Below are 25,182 nucleotides of genomic sequence, written 5' to 3'. Positions count from 1 at the left end.
CAGTAAGCAAAAGCGAATTTTAACATCTTGTTAACCTGGTCAAGGAAGCTCAACCAACGTTCTTGCATAAATATATAATAAACACATTTAGCTTTCAGATTTATAAAAAGGTAGTTGTTCTCACCTTGCATCAAGGTTTCGCTACTGTACTTCATCTGCATAAATATTGTATTTTAGACATGCAGTCAGCACAATCAAACAGAACTTACCTTTACTACATCTATTTGCATAAACCCAATTGTGAGTGCGCCATGAAGCTCAGATTTTTATAACAGTACCGCAGATGCAAGAAAAGCCACTCTAAAGCCTCGGAGACCAATAATACAACTGCACCAAGGATACGCATTACGCCCAGTCTATTAAATATAATGCATGGCTTTACCGGCAATACAGCAAGAGTAATGCAAAACCAGATTTTTATTTTCGCTAATAATAATAGTAATAGGAAACATTGGGATAATAGCAGCGTTACGATTGGTGATATTGAGAACAGAATCAAAACAGTACTAATTGTTACGCTCCGAAATGATGCCTAACACTCAGCAAGCACAGGTATGGGGAATGACACAGGAAACTAATCTGCCATAAAACAGTGACAGCTTCTGATAGAAAGCAGCGGAACGTAAACAAGGGAAAGGGGTTGAGATTTCTAAATACACACAGAATTATTTGTCAAGGAGCCAGAATTTCTAAGCTTAAATGCACCTAATAATCCACATAGAATACTCGTATAACAATCGTGTATAAAATAAAAAATAGACCGCAATTGCTAGTGCTCAAACATGCAACAGAACTTTCCTAAAAATTGTGGCCTTTTGCCTGGTTGATGCAATAGACGAAAGAGGTGACCTTCTGCTGATAAAAGTGCAATAAAGGAGAGGGGGCAAATCCATAGTGTGCCAACTCCCTTTAAATCATAGAACAAAACTACGTGATCCGAGCAATGCAGAGCTTACACCATATCCCCTTATAAAATCTGCAGGTTAGCAATGACAGATTAATTTATAGTGTTATGTAAATAATAATTATAATATAGCCAAGATGACCACCACAAGCACTACGATGAATTAGGCATCACTATGCTTGGTGTCATCATTAGTGCTGCCAATTGACCCGCTTTCATCCACAGAGGCAGCGTCATCATCGCTCACATATCTGGTGCTTGTGGTGGTAGTAAGGAATGAAGAACGAGTGCTGCGTGTTCCTGGCAGTGGAGCTTGCCTATAAGATGACAAAAGACACAATTAGCTCCAAAGTTAACCCACATGATGAGCACCGCGTACTTTCAAATGAACAATCACAAAATGCAGCATCGCACAGAGCAAAACCTAATTCGAGATGTTACCAATCATGCATGGAACTAAAGCATACCGATGCCTAAGCGTTTATAGGTGCATTATTACTGATTAACGTCTATAGAAACGTGTCTGTCACCATAAGTACTGTTAAGGTACAGAAAGAACAGTGTACTGTAACTAGTTTATGCTAGTGCGATGTACCTAATCCGTACACCCAAACCAGACACCACATAGAAAGTCCCAAGACTCCATGAAACCACCACTAGAAATGTCAGACCATGCTCTACGTTCAACTTAACATGCAAATCGGCAGGCAAAAAATTGAATGCTGGCATTAAAAGATGCAAGGGTGCGAATGCGACGTGCATTATACATAAATTATGAAATGCATTTACAAAATAATTAAAAACCCTCATCGCAGGGCAGCTGATGGATATGGAGAATATATGTATGTTGCTAGGAGCGAGCTGTTAGGAACAAGTGATCACAATTCCAACAGGCAATCTAAATGAAACATAGAAACCGTGATACCATTTATGATCCACAATATACCTGGATGATGAAGTTTTATCAGTCACCCTGAAGAGAAAGCAAATTTTACATACACAATTATTACTGTGCAAAAGAAGAAGTTGAAGGTGATGAGCTCTTTGAGAATTATACAATGAATTTGTAACCCCTGTATAGCCCACCTCATTGACCTCAACAGGACGTAATTTATTTTTTCACTCTCAAGTCAAAAGGACCCACTAAACACGATTATTTTATAAATACTTCATGCTTCCACAACTCAGCAAAATGTAATTTGTTATCTATAGCCAGTTAGAATAATAGCGAGCTAGGCAGTGTCTGTTTTAACCGAAAATTGAAAACCAGTTAAAGCGCCTATGTAGCCTCGTCTCCCCGGGTACAGCCCAAACAGTTATTATTGCATTCTCCAGTAGTATCCTAGTGTGAAGCGCATAACAGTGAGTTGCCCATAACAAGCTGATCAGTCCTGCGAGTGTGATCAAGTGATTGGCAGATCTCGGCAGGTGATTGGCAGCACGATGACAAGGATAGAGCAGTAGTAGGCAATGTACCGTCAGCAGCATGAGAGGGATGCAATGAGCAGACACTTTTCATACATACTGGTGCATGTCAACGACTAAGACAAGTTATTGCTCTTCGTCCAATGAGGTGTTGGAGATAGAGCTATTGGTCACAAGGTTTCTATCGCTACGGCGAGTATGCCGTGAGGACAGACCACTTCCGTGGCTGGAACAATGAGACACACCACGTCAGGCAGTAACATCATCAGGCTAGACGTACGGTGTGCAAAGTACTTACATTGTACATATTGTACTTACACGCTCTCAGTTACACTACCGTGTAAAAAACAGAAGTCAATTCAAACTTATACAGATAACGGGGTGACAGAGGCGGCTATATAGTGAGGCTATGAAGCAGTAAGGAGAGTATACGATGTTAAACAAGCAAATACCAAGGGACGACAACTTCACAAGCAATACAACAAGCACAAAATCAGAGATTTTTAATATAAAACTAACATTTTCCATAACTCTGAAACAGCCAGATTTTTTACAAACTAGATGAATGATCACGTGCACATTTCCAAACTGCGCACTGCGCTTACAATACCAGCTAAATTTTACTTGTATATATACTATACATGAAAGGCCAACTTGGCAAGATTTTATAAAAACGAATCTATTTCAATGTGCTGCTTTACAGATTAAGCTAGCTATTGGAGAGTATTGACACCGATTCGGCAGTGCTTACCTCAACCGGGATTTGAGAGCGCTGATCTCTCGCTGCCCTGCCTCCAACCCCTCAGTAGCCTCATCAAATTCTCTCTGCAGTCGTCGTCTCTGAGCGTTCAACCTCGACACTTCTTCCTCCATTTCAGTGAGGTCACGCTGAACTGTCTTCTTTGCACTCTGGGCTTTCTCCAGCTAAAAGATACACTTAGAGCCTAATCTACTGCACATGCAAACACTACCACTTTTAGATCTATCGAACAAGTACATGCAAAACTAGTGTTACCACAAAACCTATATTACAACGCCATGGCGCTCTATTTTTCAACCCTTCCGCTATAGTGGCAGTCAAATAAAGGTAGCGTTAAATAGAGACTGGAGCTGTATTTTCCAATGGCTCATCAGAATGGTGCTATCAAATAATATGCTATAAATTTATTCAAAAATCTTTCCGCATGCAAGCTGAGTCACCATATGTTATTAGACTGAAGAGCTGGATTTTTGAGATTGAGAAGATTGTCAAAAGTGGCTTACTTTCAAACAGTGGGGAGGAGATGAAGCAATCGCTATTTACGTCGCTTTGAACCATCCTTAACTGTTCCGCACTTTACAATTTAGTTTGATTGAGCCTTCCCTAATTGTTCTGCGCTTAACCATATAGTTCAATTTGAGCCATCCGTAACTATTACATGTAGAGGAGACCTTCTGCGACGTTGACAATGGATACCCCAATTCTAATTTTCGCGTAATTATTTTCACACAGCTCTGTCCAAGAGTCACTAATAAATGTACTACACACAGTGACGCTATGCTATATAGCCACCTACCTGCTCTTTGTACTGATCAGCATGGCGTCTCTCCTCATCCATCTGCATGGTCAGCTCCCTTAGCTTCTTCTCCTGGCGCCTGTTCAGTCTGCTTTGTTGCTGCCTTTCCTTTTGCTCAACTTCTAGTTGATCCTCTAAACTTGATACCTAATTAAGCAAATGTATGGCTCTAGACAACTCTAGCGCAACCGCAAGGACAAAGGCTTACCGGTGCACACTTGCGTGCAACATGTGGCAGTGTACAATAATGGGCAAACAACCAACTCCACTTCTGGGTACTTTCACTTTGCGTTTTGACCCATGAAAATTATGAAATATTTTAAATATAAACGCACCTTGGACTCGAGAAGAGCCACCTGGTTTTTGTTGCCCCTTCGTGCTACGTCCTCGAGCTCAGATAGTCTCAATTTCAATTCTTTGTTCTGCTTATCAAGTTGGTTTCTTGCAGATTCAGCCTTGTTAGATAGAGCCTTCTCATTGCCAAGATCAAGCTGTAGCTGATCCACCTGGAAATACCAACCGATCTCACATGATAAACCAGCGAACGGCCTTCAGCCATTCAGCAACTGCGGTGGTGACTACACAAGCTGATAGAGGAAAGACTATAGCAGAAGAACGAAGTAGCCTGTCAAATGTAATGGATGAAAATTTTTATAACTCTTTTATGCAATGTATCCTTTACCTGGGCTTGGAGCTTTCTTGCCTTCTCAAGAGAAAGCTCGGCATTGCCTGCTTCCTCCTCCATCTCTTCCTCGAGGGCATTCACTCTTGTCTCTAGTCGCTTCTTCTCGTCCATCAAACTATTTCTCGACATGGTTGCAGCTGCCAGCTCCTCGCCTGTTTCATCTCGCTCATTCTGGGCGACTCTCTTTCCTCTTTCAGCAGCTGCCAGTTCCTATTAAAGATCACACTTTGATATGAATTCTTGTACGTTACAGTGAGCTACGCTTGTATACTGCAGTGAGCTACGCTTGTATGCTACAGCGAGCTACACTTGTAGAGCAAAAATCAAACGATCATGTGATAGATAAAGAACAGCAGAATTTTCTTACCATTGCATCATAAAGTACCCGTGTCACATACAACACCATGCTCCAAGCATACATAGTCAATTCCACTCACATTATGCATGTTGCAGTTGCATGCAATGCTCTCATTAAAACATTTCCACAGAAGAACTTTACGCTAACTAAAAATATAAATATAAGTTTTGAAAATGAAGTACAGCTTCAAAATTTTTTTACTGTATCTAGTTGATGCACGCGTTTCTAATTAACACAAACATTCGTGAAAAATGATACAGACCTCCTGAAGCTGAGCCAATTCGGCCTCCAACAGTTTATACTTCTTATCAGCCTCCTTGGATCCATTGATGGCATCTTCCCGAGATGCTCGCAGCTCCTCCATCTCTGTTGTGTACTGACTCACTATAGTCTGCATCTTTCTGTACTGCTTCTGCGCATCCTCCTTCATCTTATTAGCATTCTCCACAGCAGCTTCCATCTCAGCATACTCACTCTCAATCTTCTTCTTTGCACCTGTTGCTGCCGTCTTCTGGCGTCTCTCCTCCTCGAGTTCCTGAACAGAAACCGCGCAGAAAAATTCATTTAAGTTATATTCAAAGTTTGTCTTATACATTTTTCCCAAAGGTAAGAACTCCCTACGGTACGTTTTGCACATAGTACATTGTAATGTTACATTTTATTGCAGATCATAATGACTAAACACACTAAAGTTACTTTGTGTAACTATAGTTAAGAAGCTTAAAATACTTTTTTTTTATACAAATTTTCAACATGTACTGTACATATATAAAATTTTAATGTATCTCACCAAGGAGTGTTTGCATTAAATAATTACTACAGGTTCCTATGGCCCCCCAAAACGCACCATTTTCGTCTTACGATGCCAACACCAGAACTAATTAATGGCGTAAGATAGGGGTCCACTGTACCCGAAAATAAAAACTAAGCACTACCAATGAAAAAAACTTTTTAAGCTTCCAGCTGAATCCTTCAACTCAAAATATTACAGTCTTGCAAGGTATGTATGTTATAAGGTATGTTATAAGGTATGTTATAAAGTATGTTATAAGGTATGTTATAAGGTATATTTTAAGGTATGGTAATTGCGAAGAGGAACAATATTACATGATGATTAAGGCAACTGTAGTTGAACAGGATAACTACTTACGGTCTCCATGTCACGAAGCTGACGTAGAAGACCCTTTCTCGACTCCTCCACTCCATCGTCCTTATTCTGCAGATCCCTCTCAAGCTGTGTGACCTTTGCCTGCAGATTCACTTCTATCCTCATCTTAGCATCTTCTGCCAGTTGCAATTCATCCTCGAGCTCCTCTAACTGCTGCCTCTGTTCCTCCACCTGGGCCTCAAGAGCGCGTTTGGCCTGCAACACAATGAATCTCTGGTAAATGGAGCTGCCAATGATAAGCAAATAATGTGCAAGTGAATTGGTTCCAGAGATAGGCATACCGGAGCAGCCAATATTGGCGCTGACACAACAGATTTTTCTTCCTTCGTAAGCTTCTTCAACGAATGCACTTTTGATACCATAGCAGATTCCTGCTTGATCATTCGATCATTGGGATCAACTTTTGTATTATCCCCAAATGTTTTAGTAATCTTATTACTACGACTGCCGGTGCCTATGCCTGGTTGGACCACAAGAGGTGGTTTTGAAAGCAAAAGTTTCCCCTGCCTCAGAGCTCCCGTGTCAAACCGACTCCTGAGCTCCTTAATGACAGGCGCTGAACTGGCGCCGCTGCCCAAGCTTGAACGACTTGACAACATGCTGCCACTAGATAAACTAAACTAAATGCTATGTGTAGCTCTCTAACCTCCATATAATTTCCACTTGAATGCAACAGGCTACAAGCAAAGGCTAACATATCCTCGATAAGATTGAAAAACAATTTGTTTGTAGTTATTATCCTTTTGGAAAAGACAACAATGCTGAGCCGAGATCAGACAGCCAAGTGTCCTTATCATCACCTCCTCACAGCGCGGAGTCAAACTGCTCCGCGAGACTTCACAAGATAATGCAGTGCGGATGTTTCACCGGCATTCCAGGTAAAACGTGTAATTACACAGCAGCATTCTACCAAGGTTGCGATTCCCTGTTCAAGATCGAGTAAGTGTATTGATATCTTAGGAGGGGAATAAGACAAACAAATTACAACGAAATGTCAAACCCAGTAAACCCTGCACAGAATGCACTACCTTCACTAAAGGGAAAGGCTAAGCAAATTAGTTTCTTTCGATAATCAAAAACCATTGGGCATGTATAATGCTTGGAGATGGAAGGAGCCACCACTAAAATCTACAAAATTTTTTGGATATAACTCGTTAACAAGAAACAATTTTGGATATAACATGAAAACAGGAAACAATCTAGCAATTTCCTTCCACATAGAAAATTGATTTGACGTGAAACAGCCCACAATTGCTTGTTCACTATTAAAACACGCATTACGAATGGCAGAATTTTTATCGTTCTGCCTTGATGAAGGTTGGTTAAAAATGTGAATTTAAACTTTGACCTTCAAATGATGAACTGGTTGGACTTGTTACTGTTTAATAATGTTTGATACGATAATTGTGTACGAATCTTCATCATGACTGTGATTATCGGTGAAGAACCAGAAAGTGCCATACTCCCTGTCTAATAGAGAGGTAAAAACGTGATGGATAGTTATTGGCCATCTACTGAAATATAAACACTCATAGAATTTTGGATTAAATAGAAATTTGGATTTTATATATAGTCAAAACATTGTATGCCTATTATTCCCAATTTTATTAGTAATAATATTATTACCCTTTCAAGATCATGTACAGATTTTCCCACATCATCTTTACTCGAAACAATCTCATCGTATTCTCTCTTTTGTGAAGAATATTTCCTCTGAATTTCCGCCATCTGATCCTCCATCTCTTCTAGTTCACGAATGAGCGATAATATCTTGGTCTCTTTATCTCGAGCGTCTTTTTCGGCCAAATCTCGCTCTTCCTGAATCCTAAAACAAAGAGTGTCCGCTGAATGCTAGCGTAAGAAGACTTCTTGAGGAAGCAACACAGGATAGTCTGGGAATCATCAACGTATAGTCAGGATATGCAGATCAAGCTTTGATGTAACAGCAACGCTATAAACTGTATATGTAAGTCTATTCATTGTTGAATAAAATAGAAAAAACATACACAAATTTAGCCAACCCGCAGTAAAAGATGTAAAATGTAAAATGGATGCACATACTTCTGTTGCTCTTGCTTTTGGATGGCAAGGTTTTGATCAAATTTACGCTGCTGACGTTCTCTCTCGGAGGCATTGCTCCTTTGCTGCTCAAGGGCATTGTTAGCATCTTCCAGTTCTACCTGCAGCTTCTTTCTGTACTTGTCAGCCTAAAGACCAAAACACTCAGAAGACGATATGTCTAATTTACACTTCAGCTAAACCACTTGTCCCACATTGTTTTAGAAGAGAGAACACAAGGAACATAAATTTAGAACACAAAAAAAGGAAATGCACCACAAAAATTGGCCAGATGTTTGGTTTTGTACCTTTTGGGTGGCGGCTGTTTGCTCCTCCAACATAAGCGTCTTCTGCTCCAGGTCCTTTGAAAGCTTATCCTTGAGCTTCTCATGTCCAGAGATAACCTTGTTTGCTTCATCGAGCTTCTTTGTCAGGTCAGCCAGCTATAGTTATTCAAACAAATACAATAGGCATGACGACCAGCCAACTTGAAATGTATGACTCGACTAATGGAGCAAGCTGCAAAGCTATATGCACCGTTGACACTTGTTTTGGCTTACTAAATTATGCCAAATATATGACATTGTTAATGGTGACAAACCTGCTGCGTAGCCTGTGCTTTCTCCTTATCAGCAGCCAACTTCATGTCCTCCATCTCATCCAAGTCTTGCTGCAGAAGATTCTTTTCCTCTTCGCTAGCTCGCAACTTTGCCTGCATGGCGAGCTTCGCCTTCGTCTCATCTTGCACTGACCCCTGGCTGTCTTCAAGCTGTTGGGTAAGCATTGTTACCTGCTTGCCGAGGGTGTTGGCTTTAAGATCAGCATCTGAGTACTCCGCACGAAGTTGCTCCAGCTCAGCCTAAAACAAATAGACCCCTCTTGATTGCGAGGAAATACTTCACACATGGGAGGATGTCACTTGTCAATGACGAACAGAGCAAACACATGTATATGTAGATGATTAACTAAGACAAACCTGTTGGTTGGTAGATTTTTCAAGTAGGTCTGTTTTGTTTTTATCTGTCTCGGAGAAACGAGCTTGCAACTCCATATTCTGAGCTTCTAATTGCTTTCTCTTTCTCTCACTTTCATTTCTGGCGGTCGACATCTGTTTAAGCTCCTGGTCCAACTCGGCATTCTCATTCTCCAAGTGTGTCTTCACTTTTTCCAAAGCAGCCTTGTTCTTTCTAAAGTTGTCTATCTCAACATTCAGGCTCTCCACCTAAAATAGCATACCGATAAAATACAATCGGCCTTGAACAGCCTGCCATTAACTCAATAGGAGTTTGATTGTATGCAAAATAATGAGAACGAAATTAAAAATGCTACAGAGTTGTAATTACGTAAACCTACTTGTTGACCATATTTCTGCTTTAGCTCTGAAATGTGATTGGCCTTCTGAGTAGACTCCTGGTCTAGAGACTTCTTCAGCTTCTCAACTTGTTGCTCTCTTTCCAGTCGAATCTGAGCACAAGCAAAGTAAATGCAAACAAAGTGCAGGTATATAACGATACAAAACAAACTGCCTAACTAGGACGTTATTCCACACAAATCCTCCAGCTAAACCTAAGGACTTGGCAGTTATCTGGAGTAACCTAGAATAGAAAACACATAATATTTTAAAGGAGAAACTGGCCACCTGCTGCTGCACTGCTCCTGTCTCTGTTGTCTCCTCCAACTCTGTCTTGAGAGCTTCAAGTTCCTCAGAAAGGTCTTTACGAAGCTTCTCAGCCCTTTGCCTATCTTTCTTTTCAGTGTCAAGGTCATCTTTGACATCATTCAGCTCACTTTCCATTTCCCTAAGAGCCTTCTGCAGTTGGTTCTGTAATGAAAATTCTCAAGCCATTCTTGTGTGTACCCTAAATGAATGCCATAAAAATCACAAAAGAGAAGACAACTCCACCACTTAATCAATCAACACTAATTGTGAACAAATTATTTGTTATAAGTTAAAATTACTTGAATTATTATACCATTTTAGGTTAAAAAAGTGGATTTTTAACCAATATCTAGTGTGGCTAGGCAAAGGACCCTTACATTCTTCTGAGAGGTATCATCACCCGATGATAGCGACAGTTGCAGTTCCTCATCCCTCTTGGCCAGGGCAGACTGCAGATCAGATATTTGGTTGTCTCTGTCTGCTAATTGGTCCTTCAAGTCAGAGATCTCCTGCTCAAGTCGCCGCCTCATTTTTTCCAACTCTTTCCTTGCTTCCTGTTCTTTTCTTAGTTTCTCCTCAAGGTCGGCTATGATTTGCTCGTACTTAGTCTGCATACAAGGAGCAATACTTAGAGAGACAAATAAAAGGGCCAGAATGAGTATGTGTATAAAAATGTGTACTTAAAATCACTGAAAGCACCAAACTAAACAAATCAAAGAAACAAACTTCAATAAATACGCTAAGAAAACATGGAAGTGTAAAAAACATACGTCTTTCCCTCTCTACTTCCCCTTACCAAAATCAGCCCAACCCTCTCAACTTGCCCTTACCAAGACCAGTCTAATAGGCGCCTTAGTAATTACTATTCTAGATCATCACAGCTGTGATTAATAACTCTATGAATCAAATATAAAGACGCACCTTAAGTTTCATTAGTCCCTTGCTCTTCTCCTCTTCCTCTGCAAGATTAGAGGTCATCTCAGCAAGTCGCTCTTCAAACCCTTTCCTGTCCTTGGATAGTTTTGCATTGTTGTCTGTGAAAACTGCCAGGTCTTCTTCTAGTTTCTTCACTTTGCTCTCAGTAGTCACCTTCTCCAACTGCAACTTTTGTCTCTGCTGCTCCTCATCTTCCAATCTGTCATAGAGCAGATTTGTAACTACCCCCTGGCATACAAAGTACTTTATAACCAGTGACCTATGCACCATTTTCTATACCAATCGCAACTACATGTGCTGCGATTTTAACTGGGCACTAGTTGGCCTGTGTTGCAACAGCTACAATAAAGTGAGACAGATATTGTTGATGCAAATAAAAAGCAGTATCAGAAGTGCAGGGTACACCATACATACTGTTCCTCGAGATCTCGTATCAGTTTCTGACTCTGCAGTTTGTCAGACTCCATGCGGCCGATGTGGTCGTCAGCATCCTCTAACCGTGCCTCCAACTCAACCATTGTGTCCTCAAGCTCTCGCTTTCTCGTAGCAAGATGGGCCCTTTCCTCTTCTGCCTCTTGACAGACCTCGCGCTCGGCTTGCAGTTGCTCACTTAGCTCATTCTTTTCCTGTAAAGAACAAGGGTACAACTAGTTAGTCAGAGAGGGCACAACTAGTTAGTCAGAGAGGGTACAACTAGTTAGTCAGAGAGGGTACAACTAGTTAGTCAGAGAGGGTACTAGTTAGTCAGAGATGGTACAACTAGTTAGAGAGGGTACAACTAGTAAGTCAGAAAGGTACAACTAGGGAGTCTAGCAAAGCAGGACTAGAAAGTTGGAGATGATACTACTGGAAAGTCTGTGAGGGTATAAGGACAAGAAACAGAGGAGAGGGCAACTAGCACATGTTTAGTGGCTCCGAGCTAAGTTAATTGCGTCCAAGTCTAAAAGGTATTTTACAATAAAGCTTTTACTGTGCCAAATCAATCAAATGTCACGAAAGACTCGCCATGGTGTTCGAATTTCCTATTTTTACCATACCTACATGTTCTTGCCTGAAGCTGGTGCCCAAGAAAGATTTTAAGCGGACAACAACATATGTGTCAAGTTATTCAATACCAAATGAAAATAATAATTTAAACATTAACTAGTTTTGAAATACATTTTGCACAGCTGCTGATCCAGATATGAAAAGTAGACAACTCACACTAATGAGCTGCTGCTGGCGTCGCTCGATCTCTTGTAGATCTGCCTCTCTCTTGGCAGCCATGTCAGCCAACTTTTTCATTTCTGCTTCCTTGATCTTCAAGTCTTCCTCAACACTCGTCACCTACATTAGTGAGTTACAAACCAAGTGATACCTCATAAAACAATCCACATAAACTATGTACACTAGAATATGCTTTGGGGAAGCAGAAGTGGAAGCTATAATGCTGTCAAAGTACATGAGCGCACTGGATAGACGTACCGGCAAGAGTGGTTTCACTTTGGTGAAAAGTCGCCACCACTGCCAGTTCCTCAGCTTAAGATAGGCGGAACAGTTGCGCTGGAGAATTCTGATAGCGCTCAGTTGCTGGAGACGTTTTTGGTAGTTACGCCTAGCCAACATTCCACGAGCATAGGCTTGGAACCTAATGATAATTTCAGATAGCTTGAGATCTCGCTCTTCTTCCAGGTGAGCTAGCACACCGGCCCTGAAGAATATCTTACTCTGTCCAATCCTGTATAGATTGGGATCCAACTCCAAGGCTTGAATCTATGAAAAAATATGCTCATTTACAGAAAAGCAAACATAAGGCTTGATGCCGGGTGACTAATCTATAGTGCAATAATACTTGTTCAACTGTGAATATAAAATAACAGCCAAACAAGAAAACTCTACAACCTAACAGAACCTTACACCATTTCTCTGTTCCACGAATGCCCGCAATTGCTGGCCTTCCAGGCCATAAAGCTGAAATATATTCTATCACCTGAAAATTCTGCTTTGCCATGCGACAGTAACGCAACAAAACACCAGACACAAAATAACAAGCATTTACATCAGTAACTATCGTACCATGCGTTCACAGCATTTCTTTCCATCCATAAATCCCTTAGGAATCGCATTAGGGGTAAGCAGCTCATAGCGGGTTCTGAACTCCTGGAAGATGATTCTGTTAGGGAAACCCTGACGGCAGATACGGATTCCTTCCAGTACACCATTGCACCTGTAATATTCACCAGCTTGGTGTACACAAGCATCAAGCATATCAAGGTAAAATGCTGAGTGACTCAACACTACTACTGATCTTGATGTCGAGCAAAGTTGAAAAGGTCTTTTTTTATCTTGCTTCCATCAAATTAAAATCTGCTTTTTGAGCCAATAATGGTAATCCAACTTAAAAAAAGTGCCCTGTCGTTTATTGATGTGACTAAATTTACTATCACATAATGCTATGATACTGTAGGGTTACTCTTAGGGAGATATTAAACAAATTAATGGCGGCCGAATGTAATTTAGTTTGGTAAATAATTTTAATAGCTTGATATGCTGCCAGCAGTAAAACAATACTGTGTCGATTTTATCATTGTTATTATCATGCTGAACAAACAAGTTTCTACAGAAAATATAAAGCAAAGGTTTCTATGGCATAACCTGAAGTTGTCTCAAACGATGCAGAGAGTTATCAAGAACAACCCCCGACCTATTAGATTGAAGGCACAATGAGTGTCACGCTTTTGTTTCTAGCTCAAAAATTACACTAGGAACATAAAAAAAGAAATTACTCACCATTAGTGTTGAGATTTTCCACTTACTGGTTCACAGCCTGACTATGCACAAATAATACATTAATTTACTATTCCCATAATTCAGTTGATACGCGAGTGATGAACAAACCTGAGCTGGTCCAAAACGAGATGAGAATCAATCTTGCCGGCTCTCTTCTCATGGTTCGGTATGATGCACCGGACAAAGTTAGGATTGGTATTCCTCAGGGTCACCATAAGCTTGGATAGTTGCTCCTTGTACAGCTGGCCTACTGTCCTAAACATACCCTTCCGAGTACGGGCTCCAAAAGTAGAGTCTGCGCTTTGCGCAGCACCCAGGCCAACAATCTCAGCTGCAAAAGATATAGCTAGTATGAGGACAAAACTTCCGAAGTGCATTTGCATAGTGACAACTAATGGCCCCAACCAGTGCCCCCCAGCCAATACCGTCCTCAACTTGTCTTTTTATAAAACTTGTTTTTCTCAGTGCTGCATCTGATAATAATGTAAAATCGTGTTTGAATTTTAGTAGCTTAATGCTAGCTCTCGTCACTTTAACCGATTCCATTACTAGCAACTTGTACTGACCTATTCGGTAATCAAAATCTTCTAAAAAGAACATTTCATAGATGCTTTCATGACACTACTGAATTAGCAATGCTATGATAAAAGACATTAAAATTTTGCCATGATAGAACAATGCATTTTAAGACGCTTCCATGAACACATATTGTTCTATAAAAGACATCGACTAATCATTAACATTTGTTTTACAATTTTTTCAACATTGGCTTGAAATCCCGAGTCAAAATTTATACTAGGCATCAAGTGAAATGAGAAATTATCCAGTAGTAGGATACTAGTAAGAAAGACTATTTGTACGTAGCCAGGAGATTCAATTTAGAAAATTGACTTAGATTTAGAAATAAAGGTTTTACTGTAGAATAAATAGTTGGTGTTATGATACACATGTGCTACTTGAAACAGCAATACAGTTTGTGATGGATGTCTGCTAGGCAGCAACAATAGCGCTGGAACAAACCAATAGAAAATAATTTGCTGATAAACAAAACTAAACTCTTATAAAATCGCAGTAAAAAGCGGTGGCTTCTAATGCTTCACAATGAATATAGCGGAACAGAACTATAGAAGCATGACTTGTATCTCACTTCAGCAAAAGGAAACTCACCATCTTTCCAGATTCCTTGCATAAATTGGTCGTTAGATGCCTGGAGAAGGCTGACCACATTTTCATTGAGAGGGTCCATATTTTTGATAAGCCACTGGGTGTTGTTGTACGGCACTGCGCCGGCGTAGTGGATGACACGGAAGTCCGAGTTGGATCGAAATTCCGGTTTTTCGAACTTCGGATGGTTGCCATGCTGGGCAATGAGCTTCTCTGTGAAAGACTTGTCAGTGGCCTTAGGAAACCAGCACTCCTCATCAAGCAGGGCCAACACTCCGAGGGGCTGCAATCAGAGTCGTACAATGCAATAAAACTGAATGAGTCAGAGAACAAAGATTGCTAACAAGTTTTCCTTGCTAAGACAAGCTATAAAACACTAATGAAATCAAACTACACCTTCAGCATACGTGCCATCAGGCAGACCATGAGGCAGCTTTAAATGATTTTTCATTTTTAAAGTAGATTTCAAAGCTAAAGACTTGTTTTCACACTTTTCTCTACCCTAAACTTAATAAACTACCACGAGTCCGCCAGACTGAACACAGTACGTAAACAGACACCCATTACCTTCAGCGGGAGATAATACATCAGTGGAAATTCATATGAAGACCAAAGTCTATTATACAAATTGCTGTTCAAATTGAACAATTCTTGAAAGGATATATAAATTATTTAGTGGTGCATAAAGACCTCTGAATGCAAACCTTTTCTAGAAGTTCAATGGTGGGTTGCAGGTCAAGACCAAAATCAATAAATTTCCAGTCAATGCCTTCTCGTTGGTACTCCTCTTGTTCAAGGATGAACATTGTGTGGTTAAAGAGCTGCTGCAACTTTTCATTGGTATAGTTGATGCAGAGCTGCTCGAAAGAGTTCATCTACAGAAACAAATGAACCGGCGTTAGATAATCGGTTCGTTTAGACAAGGTATAGCCAGTTAAGAAATATGAAGTCGTTACTTCATGCGAAGAGAAACACTGGGCACGTCATGCGAGGTGAAAAGCATGCGAGATCAGTTTTTCCTTGCTTCAACAAGGTTAAAGAGGTGCTTAGTGGTTTGTATATGATTTGTAGTATTGTGTATGATTTGACTTAGGTGTTTGTGATGTTTATAGGTGAATGAGTGATATGGCCAAATGCCATACAACTCCACGCATGGTATAACGCGTTTGGCATGGCGTAGCATGCAACATCTCCAGTCAGGCATTCCCTGCTAAGACGAAATGACACACAAATCAATAGCGACCATATAAAGACTGTCTGCCCGCTCTTCGCAAAATATGATTAACACCGCCTAAGAATTTTTTGTTTTCTCTCCCTCCATTGTCATCCACTTCTATAGTGCATTCCAGGCATTCTAGATAATGAAAGGCTTTCGATAACGCATACTACGCGGATAAGACTCGCAGATTTATATAATAGTTCGCATCTCTGAGCTTCATATTTCTCCGGTAAATGATTACATCCTTGAACACGATTTTAAACAAACCTACGCATAAACATGATTGGCTCAAAGTAATGCACAAACAAACTCTGGACATTGAAGGAAATAGTAAAAGTACAATGAAGTATTGGAAAACAACAAAACAGACAGCCTCCCAATAGACTCCTACTTACATTCAATACTTCACCACTTTCTAGCTCCTGATTCTGAGAGGACATGAAACACGACAAGTTATACAGGAACAACATACATGTACATATGTATAGCAGTAGACATTTATATATACCTAAATGGGCTATTTCATCAAAGTAAAATACAGCAATATTTTGTTGCGGCTAAACTGGAGTTTTCAATTATATTTAGCAAACAGTCTTGTTAAGCTCTATCTGGAGTTTAACAAGAATGTTTGCGATATTGAAAAAGCCACGCAAGGCAATAAGATATTGGAGGAAATCATAAGTATCAATGAGTCATCAACAGATAACCTGACACCGCAGGTGTTAAAGTTGCTATGGTATCTAGACTATGCTGCTTCCCTTCAATATTACACATTACATACATTATTCATTTGAAGGTGAGAAAAGAATTTGTGCGATGCGACATTAGGTAAGCAAAGATACAAGGGAAGGTAATCACCTCAAATATCTCAAATCCGGCTATGTCGAGAATGCCAATAAAGCTAGCCCCCTGGCGTTTGGTTCTGTCGAGAGATTTGTTGATTCGAGCAACAAGCCACTTGAACATCCTTTCATACACCGCTTTGCTGATGGCTTCTACAGCAAACTCTACCTGCGCTTTTGTCTGAGCTTTGGTCACATAGTCCCTGCCCACCTTTATACGTGGTCGCAAGAAGGCCTTGGTAAAGTCCGTCACATTCACACCAAACAACTTGGAAATCTTTTGAGCGACTGTAAAAAAACAAATCATCCACTGTCAGCAGACGCAACTCTGGCAGCACAACACCAGGGGCGACAAATTCACAAACCTACAACTCGATTCCCATGTTAATTAATGTACCTTGCTAATAACTGTTGTACCACAGCATTAAAATATGTGGCGCTTCATTGCCTTATTTTTTCATAAGCTCTTTGAAATCCTAAATGGACCGAAGCCATGGGAACACAAGCGACAGCATTTATCATTAAGGAATTAAGTTTACAACACAACCAACTCAATCAAGCATGTTTAGTTCAACCATAATAACGTAGTAGACAAAGGCTCAACAAAAACCAGAACTTTTGAACTTATAGCATGATCGAGGGTAGAAGTCTGTGGAGTTCACCAACCTTTCTGTCAAACAACTGACAGAAAATAAAGCTTTAAAGAGAACACAAAAAGGCCAAGAACCGCTGCAACTAAGTTGAAATTCTAGCTGGCTAGACAAGAATCGAGTCACAAGTGTATATCTCTGGTACAACAGCGAATCCCAATCTGACATACCCAAACTAAATCAATATAATAAATATTTACACATAGCTATCATCTCGTGTCTTTAATTGGAATAATGTGCGAGAGATGACGTGAGGCCAAGGGTTCAGAGATACATGATGCCTCAGTGTTGAACTTGGAAATAGAAAGGAATGTTATCAGAGATTGTTCAACACAAGTGATGCGTCACCAACAGTGATTGCTCAATTGCTACATACATAACATAACCTGTGTAACCTCCGGAGCGTTTACCAGCTATCACCCATTAAAAAATGCCACTCCCTATCAACATCAAATAATAATTTTTCAAGAAACGACAAAAAAGCCACCAAATGTTGCTGTCAATTTTGATATCCGATTTCGATAGTTTTATGAAACGACCAGTATTGCTTTGGGCTGTAATTAACTATGACAATGAATTGAAGCAGTAGATTTGAACATAGTATTGCCATATGAAATGCGCAGCCAAATTTTGCTGTGATAGCTTAAGGAACTAAGCACTGCACTTTGGCTCTCTAAATATTTAGCCATATATGATCCCAACGACATCAGACCATTTCCATAGACACATTTACATATCTATACAAATTAGACGGTAGCAAACGGCACCAACTAACTTAAATGCTAGGCAGATGAATAAGTAACAGCTTCGTCATCAGCCGGAAACAGCGAGTGCAGGTCAAAGAAGAGACAAGATAATATTGCATCACTAACTTATAAATACGGAGAGAACAATGATGCGAGACAAAAGCTGCGGCTCCAAACTCCACAAAACCATGAAATGGTATAGAAGACTCAGTATCATCTACCAAGATGGATATGTAAACATGACTGCCTCAAGATTAAACGACTAATATGATTTAGAGACCCGTCTTCATTTTGAATATTCACACGCATTGAGCTGGAAATATGCTTTATGACCTCGCAGTAAAATCCTTCATCTACATTCCCTGGCCACTGCGGCGCGTCAAAAACAACAGCCAATGATAACCAGCGAGTCATTAGTTCTAAATTGAGGTTAGCAATGACCGTGGGTTAGTATTTGTAGCAGCCAATGAAACTAGTAAGAGGTATGCAAGCGCTACGTGCAGCCAGACACGAGAACGCAACTGTGCAAAGAGAAATAAATTGGAAGAGACTCACTCGTATTGTCAGGAAGTACAGCTTGATCTGTGTTTCTCTCAGTCTTAAACTGCATGTTGCCCATGAGGAGCACCCCGGACACGCATCTGAAGATGGAGGCTTGTTCCTCTGGAGACATGCCCATAATGGTCATGGCCTCGGTAGTTTCCCTCAGCATCTCTCCATCATCAACTCCCGTCAGCGAAACGGCACCATTTGTCATAAACCGATAACTCTTTAGGTCCTCCAAAAGCAAGTCCTCTACAACACATTTACTCTGATATTTGGATAAGATGCGCGCAGTTACAATGTACAAAGATTCGAGAAGGGTTCAGACCAGGAAGGAGATGATTGGAGAAGGGAAACAACTTCTAAGTTAAAAGTGAAGTATTAGTATTCACAGACATTATGATGGAGTTATGCTAATGGATAAATGGATATATAGATAGTTACACTAATGGATAAATCCGCTAATCCAGTAAAAATGGTCTGAAGTACCACTCTCTCTGCATGCGCCTGGCCAGTAAAATAGGTCATTTATCTTGTATGTATGGTATATTACTCAACAGCTGCGTGTGGAGTGAGCAGCACATCCCTATTCATTCTGGTCCGCTGTCATCACAGAGCTGCTATTGTTACTGCAGCCTTTTTCATACATATAAGGGTTGCCAGTAATGAGTGACAAACTAGCTCGCTTAGCAGACGATATGCCTTGTGATGCTATCACGCAACTTCTCTTCGGTTACGTTTACGAGACACCTTATCTTTGTCTATGGTTCATTTTGGAATTCGACTGCAATACGATGTAACCCAATAGTACTAGCCTAATCATGTACAACCATGGCCATTTTATGTCTGACTGACCTGAATTCAACCAACTCCTCATCACGTGATTGATGTGCAACGCATTGCTGACAAAAATGGCACCGCTAATCTTGTGAGGCAGCGGCAGTAGGCATACTATGAGCTGCCTTTCAAAAAAAGTAAAATAAACATCGAGGGCAGATGCGGTCAGTTGCTCAAAGATGCCAAATGGTTGCAGGGTATTTAGTAGAAAAGCAGAGTACACATACTGGGCTAATCTTAACCATGATACAAATGTTACATGTACGCAGACAGCTTTAATCAATTACAACTGCATGAAATATACCTATACATAACTTATTAATATAGTAATATATACAATCGTGCAGCGTACAGCTGTATAATAGTGTAAACATTATAAGAAACCAATCATTCGGCATTGCTCAAGGAAGGAAGCGTGTAATTAGATTGGAGCGAATGCAGTGACCTAGAGTAAGTTACTTATTGGCTCACAACTTCGCAGGATACTTACTCTTGAGCTGTGGTGAGGATCCAGCTATCAGCTGATACATAATGTGAAATGACCGTTCATCGGGATTCTGCCGAATGAGACGAGACTTTTCAAGCAAGTAGCTCTCGATGTTGGCTCCTGATATGTATCCAGAGTTGTCAAAGTTGATTCTGATGAACTTGCCCTAAAAATAAAATAGGGTTCGAATCAAAACATGTTCGCCTAACGACAATGCGAGACGAGGCAACTCAATAGTGATGAATTAAATCAAATGAAATGTAGCAATACTTGTAACAATACTAAACACAATAGCTCATTATCTACTTGACATGTTCTAGTCAGACTGTGATAAAATGAGCTCATTACAAACTTACAAAGCGTGAGGAGTTGTCATTCTTGATAGTTTTAGCATTGCCAAAGGATTCGAGAATTGGATTAGCTTGCAGGAGCTGGGCCTCTAGCTCTCCCTGAAAAGGACCGACATTGCGGCATGACAAGTATTTCCCTTATCACTCTTGAGGGGGTAATAAATTACGACGCAACTTGTAAACGTTTAACAATGTTATCTATGAGTATTAGCTTGCATAAAAGGTATGCTAGAAGCATTTAGCGAGAGCAAAGATATGAGATTAAGCCTCCGTGCCATTCTATTTTGATATGGCAACTCAAATAGCCATCTAAGGCAAATGAGGCAAACCAAACATGACAATGAAGCTTAACTCTAAATAGACAAATATGTACACAGAAATGAACAAAGATATAGCAAGCCACAAAACCAGCAATACATAGTTATATTTCAGCCCAAACAGCAGTATAGCAGCAACTTGCAAGTTACTCTCGTATACAACAAACACTTCAATGTTTTTAGTGGTACAGTTTTTACAGGTAATCTACTTGCTAAACACCAAACCAGTAAAGTTTTCACGACGATGAACCAAACTCACAATCTATGAACGGAGAATAGAAAGCGAGGAATAGAGCTGTGGAACTCAAGGGTTGAAAAAATGAAAGGATTAGAGAGTATCACACTTCCTTCTTCATATATCAGAGTCTAACAAGAGCCACTGACCACTGCTGGGAGACGTATTCCTAATCTATCAGCAATGCGGTGACAATGAATCAAAGCAGATATTTAAGTTCTATTGCATAATAACAGACTGGACAGCAACACAGGGACTCGGCACAAGACAGCTTATCCAGAGCGATGACCCTTCCAGCGATGCATTGAGATTGAAGTCACCACTGCGTCCGCAGCACCCTACCATACATTATAATGTTAAGCTTTTGGCATGTCTAGATCCCAATTGACATAGAAACCGTATGCAACAATGTTTAAATAATATGGTAGCGCATGCTATCAGTTGTGAATGTTAGTGTTCAAGTTACGGCGTAAGGCCTTCGTGTATGAGGCTTGCACAGCTCGACAGCAACTAACACGAGCAGTTACACTAAGAGATGTGTTTGTGTTTAACTACATCAGCTAGTCAAAAAGGTTTAGTTGTACTTGACCTATGGCACGGTCAAGGACGAGTGAAGCATTGGCCATTAACATCTACTTTCTCTGGATAACATGCCCTGCTAGAGGCTAGAAATAAACCTGCCAGAAGATGGTCTACTTACAAGATTGACCTCTTTATGAAGATGACCCTGTTGTCAACATACATATGTATGTACATACATACCATGACACATAAATCGTTGGTGTCGATGACAAAAAAAGCTGGCAAAGATTCTTTGGACGGTTTTTGCCGTACATCGATGAAGGTGTCAATATGAGAAACTTGGTGATACATAGCACACAAGGCATTAACAAAGGTGTTTGGGTATATAACACAGAAGGCAGTATTATTGTGAGCATTTGGGTATATAACACAGAACATGGAAATGTATGGTACACTAGTGCCAATCACCAAACCTAGTAGAAACCGTTCATGCATCTGGTGAATATAATTTAGAACAAAGAACAGAGGTTCATGTGGATCAAATAATTGATGGAGACTTCCTACTGTCTGGCTTTGTCCAAGATAGTGCATGAAAATTACTCTATAAGTGAACACTTGCTTTACTTCCTAATCCCACAAACAAGAAAATCTTTTGGCTTGAAAACGAACTATTATCTTAAACCCATGCGAGACAGTCTAATGAGGTGGACAGTGTATTACCTGCTTTAAAATTGTCTAAAACAATGAAATTAACAACATGGATAAGGATGGTCGCCTAGTGGAAGAGAGACAAAAAAGTCTTCACTTTAAAAGACAGCATTGCAGCTACCAACCTGTAGGCTTTGAGAAGCTGATGGAGCGCCAGACGCTCTCGAAGATTTCATAGACGCAGCCACAAAGGCCAAGTACTGAATGACTTTCTTTGTATTCTCAGTCTTGCCAGCACCAGATTCCCCTCTGTAGCAAGAGAATATTGTCTCATTTTCACAATCAAACGACAAGGAGCTGGTACAGACAGCCCGAATGACTCACTTTTTTTCGTAACGCAATGTACCCTAATTAAAACATTGCCAGAGATGAAGATTGAAGGGACCACGAGGTCTTGCATATACTTAACTGCACGAAGTGGGCACATGAAGGCCCTTTACAAGCTTTCATAGGCAATAACCTTCCATAACGATATCATTTTGCAGCTTTATTACTAAACGATAGAAGACATGAGCTAGAAGACATGAGCATGCGTAGATACTAATAATCTCAAAGATAAACACGAGTGTTTGAACAACTTAGTATTGAACGGTCTGATCTCCAAGCGCAATATAAGAGGATTGGTGTCATTGGAATGGCTACCGTGTAGTTTTAACCAAAGCCTGTGCATATATACCATATATATTACGTGTATGGGCCAGTGAAGTAGAACAGACCTACCTACCAATTGTGACACTGCACCCTCTTCACATGACTGAGCAGATTAACGCACTAAACACTAGCTTGTTTGAAATAGCCGTGAGTTATGAATGCTATTATAAAAACATCTGCTGAATCTTGTAGCGTTAAAGAGAATGGCTTTGGTATACACGGTGAAAAAAGTTTTGGACTACTTGTTTAGAGTGATTGACAATATTAGTACTTTTGTTGTGAAAGGTACTTCAAAGAAATAAAACAACTTACAAATAGTGTTAGGCGCTTAACAGAAGCGAAGAGATATGCCCAGCCTGCTTTTGTGTAAATATACTTCTTTATAAAGCAAGCAATTTGTGTGACTTTGCATATCAGCCAAATCAGATGCATATTGAGATTAAGCTATTGTATGCTATTTACTAAGCCTATTCATGTGCGACAGTTACTGTCAAGGCTAAAACTCCTACGACAATGGCTGATTCACAGCACTCTACTAGAATACCGGCTCATACGTGGTTACACATTCAGCTACTATCGTGAAAATAATTTCTAACTTACGTGCAGAGGATGGACTGGTCTTCTCGATCTAAAAATAATAGTTCAAATACTTGTCAAAAAAGTCGATATTGTATAAATTAATTCGTAAAAATATAATTTGCATGATAGGAATAGTTCACAAATTGAGAATATAGAAACTCCACTTACCAGCAAGCATGTTTCTGTAGGAGGTATCAGCAATTGCATAAACATGCGGAGGAACCTCATGACGCTTTTTGCCTTTGTATAACTCAACAACTTTCTCAGAGTAGATTGGCAATCGTCGGTAGGGATTGACCACAACACAGAAAAGTCCGGAATAGGTCTGTATGAATTTAAACCAAATATGGTTATAAAAGAATGACTTTTAAGATAAAAGCATGAAATGATAAGCATGAACAACATGGCAAAGTAAAATTTGTTATAAACTTTACAGAAACTATTTAATAGACTTACATAGATCATGCCTGCATAATACCGTTCTTTCAAATTATGCAAAACTGAAGCTTCGTTGAGGCATGTTAGCTCAGCCATATCTTCCACTTTGGAAAACTTTGGAGGATTCATTTTCTGCACATCATCCTTGTAGACTCTAATCTGTTTGTTAGTGTCTTTAATTTCCACGATATATTCTTCATTCTTATCTCCTTTGATGCTAGCCTCGACAAATCCATGTTCGTCATTTGGAACCCAAACAAGCTTTTTGGAAGCCCAGTCAGCTTGTTTAGCCGGATCGGAAATGAGACTTCTATCAACTTGCAAATACTTTAATTCTTCTTGTAATCCTGCCATTGCTATTCCTGGTTGTACTTTGCGGCAACCGACAACCAAGAATGCTAAAATACATCAGAATTCCGCCTAGTTTTACAATGCAACATAATCTTTTATATAGTATAGCTTAAGCGAATTATAACATCCCATCAATTCACAAACTTATGAAAAAATAAATCTTCACCATAGCGTAGTAACGACGTCTTGGTAGTACTAATTATCTAATTAAGGAAGCGCTTCAGAAGCCGATGGCTACATTACGTATCCGGAAGCGTTTAACGGAGATGTAACAAACATTACCAATAAGCTTCATAAGTAAACAGAACCAGCCATTCTATTAAAATAAAAAACTGCAATACACGCCATTACCAAATGACAGGCTTACCAGTAGCAAAAATATCTATGCGCGAACAAGTAGCAAAAATCAAAGAAATAGCGGCTTTTGATACAAAATCAAAGTACAGTTTTTTCCAAACCCTTATTAAAAACTATGTTGAATAAAAAGTTGTATAACACTACGCATACCTGCAGCACTGTCAGATTTCACCTATAGCTGTGTGCTTCTGGCAACTCACTGCTCAGATTATCAAAACTTTTGAGGAAACTGGAGCAACTTCGAGTTACCGGAATTCGAGATGTGTGGGTCACGTGTACCATTTGACCACGCCTAATCCGCAAATTCTAACGCGCGCCTAGCTGTCCATGAGTAAACAATTACCAAATAAATGTCGGTATTTTTTTGGTTAAACCCGTCGCACTGACCTGCGAATTTACGTGTAGCTAAAACTATTGAAGCTTTGAATAAGGCAAATTTAAATTGTAGTTATCACGTCGTCATGATTAATGTCATGCCAAATCGCGCTACCTAAAACTGATACAACGCAGTCCACTAACAACTTGTACATTTGTGGGAGGCAAGCAAAATCAAATACCGTATTTGTAGCTTTTGGCTACTAGACATACTATTTTTAATTAAGAGTTCGAATTTAACCTACGCAAAAGCTAACAGTACAGGAAAAGCCTGTCATGGATCTTCACAAAA

General features: G+C 39.9%; 1 protein-coding gene across 1 annotated transcript; it reads right to left on the bottom strand.

Annotated features, from left to right (window-relative positions):
• Positions 1–399: 399 nt before the first annotated feature.
• LOC137387020 (myosin-9-like) lies at positions 400–24,780 on the bottom strand. Its single transcript, XM_068073336.1, has 33 exons — positions 24,666–24,780; positions 23,826–24,205; positions 23,538–23,694; positions 23,391–23,418; positions 22,265–22,388; positions 20,364–20,456; positions 20,011–20,173; positions 18,696–18,935; positions 16,761–17,032; positions 15,388–15,558; positions 14,687–14,966; positions 13,628–13,850; positions 12,806–12,956; positions 12,215–12,502; positions 11,954–12,076; positions 11,165–11,376; positions 10,736–10,949; positions 10,192–10,422; positions 9,794–9,976; positions 9,508–9,618; positions 9,131–9,376; positions 8,756–9,013; positions 8,463–8,597; positions 8,158–8,303; positions 7,723–7,921; positions 6,079–6,291; positions 5,191–5,463; positions 4,568–4,780; positions 4,221–4,391; positions 3,886–4,032; positions 3,081–3,253; positions 1,851–1,877; positions 400–1,221 (listed from the first exon to the last, which is right to left on the bottom strand). Exons 2-33 carry the CDS (start codon positions 24,159–24,161, stop codon positions 1,068–1,070), a joined length of 5,955 nt encoding a protein of 1,984 aa, XP_067929437.1. The 5' UTR covers positions 24,162–24,205; positions 24,666–24,780; the 3' UTR covers positions 400–1,067.
• Between the last annotated feature and the right edge of the window lie 402 nt (positions 24,781–25,182).

Source organism: Watersipora subatra, chromosome 1, assembly GCF_963576615.1.
Source record: "Watersipora subatra chromosome 1, tzWatSuba1.1, whole genome shotgun sequence".
NCBI classification, from domain to species: domain Eukaryota; kingdom Metazoa; phylum Bryozoa; class Gymnolaemata; order Cheilostomatida; family Watersiporidae; genus Watersipora; species Watersipora subatra.
This window is presented reverse-complemented; position numbering and strand designations above follow the sequence as displayed.

Bases quoted from the DNA above. Each gene is read 5' to 3' on its own strand.
- LOC137387020 (XM_068073336.1), bottom strand. From the start codon at position 24,161: ATGGCAGGATTACAAGAAGAATTAAAGTATTTGCAAGTTGATAGAAGT. The intron at 22,389-23,390 runs GTAAGTTAGAAA...CTCTTGCTACAG, and splicing joins GACCAGTCCATCCTCTGCAC to AGGGGAATCTGGTGCTGGCA. The intron at 10,950-11,164 runs GTATGTATGGTG...GCTCTATGACAG, and splicing joins ATACGAGATCTCGAGGAACA to ATTGGAAGATGAGGAGCAGC.